General features: G+C 33.5%; 1 protein-coding gene across 1 annotated transcript in view; it reads left to right on the forward strand.

Annotated features, from left to right (window-relative positions):
• The first annotated feature begins 4,449 nt into the window (after positions 1 to 4,449).
• Positions 4,450 to 8,177, forward strand: part of LOC21408507 (isoprenylcysteine alpha-carbonyl methylesterase ICME) — a 4,703-nt gene continuing 975 nt past the window's right edge. The window contains exons 1-10 of the mRNA XM_010098405.2: positions 4,450 to 5,097; positions 5,620 to 5,696; positions 5,865 to 5,934; positions 6,130 to 6,210; positions 6,438 to 6,512; positions 6,643 to 6,744; positions 6,832 to 6,972; positions 7,133 to 7,198; positions 7,297 to 7,440; positions 7,849 to 7,939. Of these exons, the coding sequence (XP_010096707.2) occupies positions 4,553 to 5,097; positions 5,620 to 5,696; positions 5,865 to 5,934; positions 6,130 to 6,210; positions 6,438 to 6,512; positions 6,643 to 6,744; positions 6,832 to 6,972; positions 7,133 to 7,198; positions 7,297 to 7,440; positions 7,849 to 7,939 (1,392 nt within the window). The 5' untranslated portion in view covers positions 4,450 to 4,552. The remainder of the gene's footprint in view (positions 5,098 to 5,619; positions 5,697 to 5,864; positions 5,935 to 6,129; positions 6,211 to 6,437; positions 6,513 to 6,642; positions 6,745 to 6,831; positions 6,973 to 7,132; positions 7,199 to 7,296; positions 7,441 to 7,848; positions 7,940 to 8,177) is intronic.

The raw sequence follows: 8,177 nt of genomic DNA on the forward strand, positions 1-8,177 counted from the left end.
TATTAATTTCTATAACTAAAAATTAGTCTATATATTTTTTTAAGCTATTCAAATTGGCATATTTCCTACTATTTCTGTAATAGTTAATACCCAAAAATTTCAAACGGTCATGGATGACCAAGTTTGAAAGTCCCTTATGAATTCTCGAAATAATACTCCTTAAACTGAACGTTGAGTGGAACTTAAAAAAAAAAAATTTAAGTGTAAACCCAACCCATTGTTTTCCTGAGGAGAACTATTATTTCTTAAACAAACAACAACAAAAACAAAAAGAAAAGGAGAAACACAAACCAACAAAAAAAAAGTGCATAGAAAATATACTTACAATAGTACTATATATATGAGATCTCAAAAGAAGATGAAAGTCGCATAAATTTATGAGATGACAGAGAAAAAGAAAGGGAAGGTAATCAAAGAAATATCATAGCCTTCCTAATCCAGCAGCTCGGTGAATCTTTTGTGAAACGTTCTCTAATTCAAAGCATTTTTTCTGTTTGCATTATTTTTTATCATTTACCTCATTCCGCCGTCTTTTGATTGTCAGCATACTTTCTGGGTTCTTTCTTTTTGATCACTTTCTTTAGTCGAAGAGATTGAAGGGAAGAGCAAGAGTAGTTTGAAGAAGAGACAATAGCATCCTGTGTAATTAAAAGAAAAAGACAGCTTATTTTTTAACGTTGATTTTTGGATAGTTTTGTGAAAAGCAAAATAGCTACGTATTAATTAGAGAAGATCAGCGTTTGATAAAGAGGTTGTCTTAGCGACTGACTCTAACACTGCTCATACACACACACACACACACACATATATATATATATATATATGCTTGATTTTCTTTTCAAGACTTGATGACCATGGGCCGCAAATGTTGACGAGGCCATGTTGGATCCATCATTATATAAGTCAAAGATTTATTTATTTTCAATCAATTCATTTTACATGAAGCTTGAGTTTCACCAAGCAACGACATTAGAGTTTCACCAAAAAAACCAAAAAACAAAAAAAGGCACAGATATGTAGAGTGTATTCCGGTTAATGTATTTGAACTTCAAGAACTTGTGACCAAACTTCAAGAATTTTTCATCTTGGAAGTTGCCGTGACTATAGTAATATGTTGGTAAATAAACATCTTCTGTCACTCCAACACATAGCTAAATAAACCCAAACATCCGTCATGCCAAAAAAAAAAAGAAAATTCAAACGTCCTTCACAGCAGAAAAAATCCAAACATCCCGTAGCTATCCAGTTGTCAAACAAAGAAAGAAAAAACATGATGAAGAGTGAAGACGCTTGATTAAATGAAAAAAAGTACGTCATAATTCACACTCACATTTAAAGAAAAAAAAAGAAAATCTTTTAGTAGGGTAGAGAAAATATTTTTTTAAAATCATATAATTAATAGGATACTGTTGATTTCAAAAAAAATAATAGGATACTGTTTTATACAGTAAAAATTAAATAATTTTTAATTTAGATGCAATTTTAATTAAATTTAACATTCATAATACATACTATCATAATAAACTCTTAATTACAACTCTTTTCAACTTAATAAGAAAAAAATAAAAGAAAGCATCTTTCTACAATGCAAACTTTTATCGATACTGTGTATTTTTAATTGTTAGACTTAATTAAAATCACATCTGTAACACTCCAACGCTAAACCGGTATAAGGCAGAATTTAACGAGGTGATGCTACTTAAAACATACTTTCTATACTTAAAAATGTCATTTTTAAGATGTAAAAACTTGTGGTTGATTTCATCACAAGATTTTTGTAAAAGTTTTTGAACAAAATGAGTCAGTGCGCAAAATAATTACAACCACAAGTCTTAGACATTAAACAATTATTCAAAACCGACATAGTAACGAAAAAAAAAACATTTTGACTATTGTTTGGAAGTACATATAAGCAATATGCCAGATGTAGAACTTGGAGTACTCAGCCAACCTTGAAAATTATTTTTTACTCTTCGGTAACAACAACATCATTTGCATCACAAGGTAAAACTAATTAGCAAAAACTCAGTAAGTAGATTTCAAATAAAGTAAGTATCTAAAATCTCCGTGGTTAAAATATCTTTGTTAAACATTGTTTATAAACTTTCATACTTATTCTCAGTTTAGGTATGATACAGAACTTCAGTTCTAAGTAAGCCTCTCTCTATACAGGATATTTTCTAATTTTGGCCAATTCTTTTCTCTTAAACACTAAGCGGCGTTTTTAGAATCTCTTTCTCTTGTGATCAACAAGAGACTTCCCACTAGCATTTTTCTCTAATTGTCTCAAAGAGACAGTTACTCTAATTTGAGGCCCCGGTCCCTCGCACCCCTGCTTACCCAGCCTCTCATCCATATACCATACCATAAAATCTCTTAAAACATAAAAATATAATAAGCAAATATCATAATTTCTTTCAAAATAATTAATCATGAATACTCTTTGAACATAATCATATAAAAATTTCATAAGAGAATAAACTTGTATAATTACAATTCTGAACAAGTTATTTCACCAAATACGTCTTGTGATGCAGTTTTGAAAATGCTTTAACTCTACTTATTTGAATTTCGATCACTACTTTACAAGCACAAACTAGCTGGTTGTGGGGAGCCTTCAATGTGCTAATTAACCTTTAAAAACCATAGCTTTCAAAAATCACATTCATATCATCATTTAACAAAACACATAACTGCGCGTTGTTACGAAAATATTCATAACAAATTCATCAAAACTCAAAATATTATGAGACCAGTGGCAAATAATGCAGACTCAAAACCCTCTTTTTAGAGCTACTACATGATAGGTTTTAGATTTTTCAAACCAATCAAAAACAGCCCGAAATTCGGATTGAAGTATAATCTCGTCAAGAAAATGACAGTTTTTTAACTGAATTTATAAAATTCATAACTAAATGTAAAAAAAATCCGTTTAGAGTGATTCAAAGACTCACGTAAAGGTTGAGGTGTATAATTTCATAGAAAAATATAAGATCAGTCAAAATCATAAACATATATAGCACGAAAACATAATCTATATAAGTTATACAAAGGACTTATATTTGAACATTTCATCAAATACCTAACATGCCGATCTTAATCTTCAAAGACCACTCTCAAATATATGAATCATCATCCTAATAAGAGTTTATCTTCAAATAATCATCAATAATATAAGTAAAATAATTAATTTCACCCAGAAATTAATATTTGAACCAAAACCTCAAGAAACTCATTTTTAAGGGTCTACAACCAACATAGATGATAAGCCACATAAAAAATATGAATCTCAAGTAGGATTCAACATCTTAATCTCTGAGAGCTTAGTTTCTAACATAAGAAAGAAGTTACCTCAAAGAAAAACTTGTTCCCAAGTGAATAGAAGCTCAAAACCTTGATGGTTATTTTTGGTTCTAGGTTGCAAAACGAGTTGAAAATAGGCTGGTTGATTTTTTAGCTCTTTCTCTCTTGAAAACCTAGGTTTGATTCTGTTTGGGTGAGAAAAGGAGTGAGAAGAGAGAAAAAAATGTTATGGTCGGAGTTCTAGGCTTTTTTGTTGGAATAGACCTAAAAATGAAGTCTAAACTTCATAGAAACCAAGTAAAAGTAAAGTGACCTTATAGTAGGACAAGTATCTAAGTTTTTATAAGCCTCTAACAGCTGTTCTAACCTCATAAAATCAGCTCTAAAGTATCTATTTTTCTTCTTCAATTAGGTGCCTAAAGTTCACTCAATTTGCTAACATAGCCTTCTCTCACAAAAACTCAAAATAGCAACTAAGTCCTCAACACATTTACATAAAACTATAAATAACAATATAAAATAATAATTCATAATTAAATCAATCATAATAGAGGTAAAATATCATATCAAATAATCATAATAAATATTTTTTTTCATAAATTAGCACATTGAGTTCCCACATCGAGTTAGTTGCATTGCACATTAAAATTGAAAAATTAATTAGCAAAACTATAAGTTTAATAAAATCATATAATAGCTATAATAATAAAATATAATACCAACAAATAACTTTGAGATAAATAATAAATGTGGTGTAAGATTTTAATTTATTAAATTTATTTATTATTGGTTTAAGATTTAATTAAAGCTCAGATATTACATCATCAAATTAAAAAAATACGCTAAACAAATCATTTTTATTATAGATATGATAATTAAAAATAAAAATTCTCTCTAGTTTATTTTTCAAATCCTACCATTTTAATCTCCTAAAAGAAAATAAAAGGCAAAATAGATTCTCAAAGAAAAAATGAAAAAGAAAAATAGAAACAACCAATTCCAACCTTCTCCTCAGAAGAAGAAAAACCAGCCTATTACAACTTTCCACGTGGCCCAATCCCACTGGTGTGCTTTCTTGGAAAATCCCCACTTCCTACGTTTTCCTCTGTCTCGCTGTTTCATTCTCGCCCTATAAAAACTTCCCTAGTTTAATCAACACAACAACAAGAACAAAGGTGTTCTGTTCTCTTGACAATAATAGTATATACATATACACACACGCAGATATATAAAATATATTATCCAATCCATGAATCTGGAATTTCCATTTTCATGTGAGCTCCGCCGAATATCCAACGGTTTCCTTCGATACCCAACAAACCGAAATAGCATAAAACAGTTGTTCTTACGCACACAGCTGAATCTGGCCAAGATTTTGCATACCAAATCCTTTCTGTCTCCCTCTACAAAAATGCCGTCCCAACAAATTCTGCCCATAACCCATCACGACATTCGTAATCACCACCACTCTTCTTCTTCTTCGAGCGACGAAATGTGTTGCATCAAGATTGAAAACGACGACCCAATTCTGATTTCGCCGTCGTTTGAGGACGACAAGGCCATGCCGATCAGGCCCCTTCTTACCAGGGCGTCGAGTTATTCGAGCGCTACTACTACTACGACGACGGCGAACAAGTATTACCAGCAGAGACGACGGCGGATCGCCAGCGAGGACTCTTTGTTGCCTTTATCGGGCGGCGAACGACACCGATCTTTAGGCCGGGGTGTCGAACACGCCGCCGCGCAGACGTTCTTGCTTACACGATTGAGTTTGAAGCTTTTGAGATACCTTGGGTGAGCTTTTCTTTTTTTTTTTTTTTTGGGAATTACCCAGTTTGGCATTTTGATTAGTAATGTTAGTGAATTGCAAAAGCTGGTTTTTGTAATACCCATGTTGCCATATTGATTAATTTTACTAACGTCTTAGTAAGATATCTACTTGAAGAATTAGTGGAATGGTATGATATATATATCAATATTACAATGGTGGTGCTTGAAATTAGAAGTAGGCTTGTTTCTTATACTTAGTGAAATTTGGACTTAGAAAAATGTGATATTTGAGTTGGGCATGAATAGAGGGATAAAAGATATTGACAAGTATGGAAATTCGTATTTATTTATCCATTCTGATATCTTTTACATTCAGTGGAAAATGATAGAATAGAATGCTTTCAGAAGGTAAAGTTCTGCTTTGTGTTGTTTATGCTGATTATGATTTGTGCAATTTTAAATATGTGCCTTGTAATGTTTCTTCTTTAGAATTTATTCAAGTCTTTCACCATGATATACTTTTCTCACAGATTTTCTTGTGTTCAGTGTAGGCTACAAATGGATTACACGATTTCTTGCCCTTGGTTGTTATGCATTGTGTCTTGTGCCAGGTTTTTTTCAAGGTCTGTTCTCACATTTTTACCCTTTCTTTTTTTTTTTTAATTTAAATTTTGTGTACATGTACTTGATTTTGTGTTCTGCTTAGATATCATTCTTGTAGTATTCATCTAAGTAGGATTAAGAGAATCAATCCACATAATAATAAACAATAATCTGCTTGTTCTTTTCAGTTGGCTATTACTATTTCTTCTCCAGTCATATCCGCAGAGGTGTTGTTTATGGTGATAAGCCTAGAAATAGGTAGGATCTATGAACTTCGGTAATTTGCTTGTGCACTTTAATGTAATCGGTGGCAGCATGGCCCCTTGTGCCATGGGCGCTGGGTTTGCCTGGCAGCAAGGCACCATGTACCATGGGCGCTGAGTGCGCCTTGGCCCCTTGCACGCACTTAGATTTCCTTGATTTGTCGCATTGATAGTGAAATTTGTTCTGAAGGTTGGATCTGTATCTACCCAAAAATAGTGATGGGCCAAAACCAGTCATTGCATTTGTCACTGGTGGCGCCTGGATAATTGGGTGAGTAAAGTCTTCTACTTCGTAGACTATCTTTGAACATTCAGTGATACTTGTATTGTATGCTGGCCTCTGTTTAAGGGAATAATTTTTAAGATGGTTAAGAGGACACGGAAATTAAGAAAAAATGTACAAGTAAATGGCAGCTGGTGTTGAAAGGAAAACCAGCAGCAACTCTTTTTGTGAACTGATTGTTTCTTATCTCTTTCCATCGTTTGTCACTGACGCAGCTATAAAGCATGGGGGTCTCTTTTAGGACAACAGTTATCGGAAAGAGACATTATTGTTGCCTGCATTGATTACCGGTGATAGTTTCTCTTCAAGCATCGGCGCAGTGTACAAAATAGACAATGCCTTATAAATAAACAGTTGAAATTCAATTGCAGATGAAGCCCACCAACAATGCTGACATTGTAATTGAAATGCTTCTTGTAGAAATTTCCCACAGGCAACTATAGGTGATATGGTAGAAGATGCTTCTCAAGGTATCTCGTTTGTTGTCAATCATATTGCTGAATATGGAGGGGATCCTAATAGGTAAATAGGTTCAATTTTCTACAGATTTTCTATTTACATGTGTATTTCTATTGTGCTAAAAGTGGTTATCGCGGTTTTCTGATCTAGGATTTATCTAATGGGACAATCAGCTGGTGCACATATCGCCGCTTGTGCTCTCCTGGAACAGGCAATCAAGGAGGCTGGTGAAGGAGTTAGCATTTCTTGGAGTGTCTCCCAGATAAAGGCATACTTCGGTTTATCTGGAGGGTAAATGCTTGTTTTCAAAATGGCATTATTCAATATGGCTTTCATTTCATCTCTAATTGCATTCGTTCTTCTGCAAAATGCTATTTCTTATGGCACATATGATGGGGGGAAAAAATTCTTATACTTGTTTAATGGTGTCCCTTGCAAAATGCACAAACAGGTATAACCTGTTGCAGTTGACAGATTACTTTCATAGTCGAGGTCTCTACCGCTCACTCTTTCTAAGGTACCGCGACCTTCTACCTCTACTAGAGTGTGTTCATTGCAAGTTCTTAATAGTTTTCTTGTCACTTGATTTATTGCTGAAAAAACCTTTTTTTACAGAATAATGGAAGGTGAACAATCCCTACGAAGATTTTCTCCAGAAGTGATGGTACAGGACCCAAACATTAAGAATGCAGTTTCTTTGCTGCCTCCTATTGTTTTGTTTCATGGAACAGCTGACTATTCCATACCATCAGATTCCAGGTAACTGAGACGAATTACATATAAGTGTTTCTTATTAATGGCGGTCTTTTACTTTTTTTTTTTTTTTTTGCCCCTCTTGTTTAGACAAGTAGTGGCAATTTCAAGTGACAATACAACATGAGAATCATAAGTTTTGGAAGCATTGCAATATGGTTGTCCTCAAGATATTTTAACGTGTCAAGGGAATATACCCTTGTCCTTCTGATCTTATATCAGAAGACTGCATTTGTTCTTCTCTCATATTCGTGCTTTAGAATGGCTCAAGCCTCAAAAGTTATTGTGATAGTTCCACTGAAATTAAACTGTCTGAAGGATTCCAATTGACTTCAATTTTTCAATTAGCGGTGCTTGTTAGATTGGCATACAACTTCATTGGTTTCCCTGAGGCTGACATATTATTTTTTACAGCAAGAATTTTGCAGAAACTCTTCAGAGACTGGGAGTCAAAGCTGAAGCAGTTTTGTATGACGACAAGACTCATACAGATTTGTTTCTTCAGGTGAAATGATGTTAACATGCCTTCTTTCTTTTTGCTTTGTGAATGTTTATATACCCCATGTTTGGTTTAGCTATTTGAACCAAACAACTCAATTTGAATTGTGCCTAAAGGTTCAAATTAGTGTTTTTTTGAGAAATAAAGAGGGACCATTCAAACCATCAACTACGATTTGAATGGTTGATTTTGAAATTCATTAACACCACCCCCCCCCCCCACACCCCCCAACTTTCTTTGTTTA

The sequence above is a fragment of the Morus notabilis genome, unplaced genomic scaffold, assembly GCF_000414095.1.
Source record: "Morus notabilis unplaced genomic scaffold, ASM41409v2 Scaffold451, whole genome shotgun sequence".
Lineage (NCBI taxonomy): Eukaryota > Viridiplantae > Streptophyta > Magnoliopsida > Rosales > Moraceae > Morus > Morus notabilis.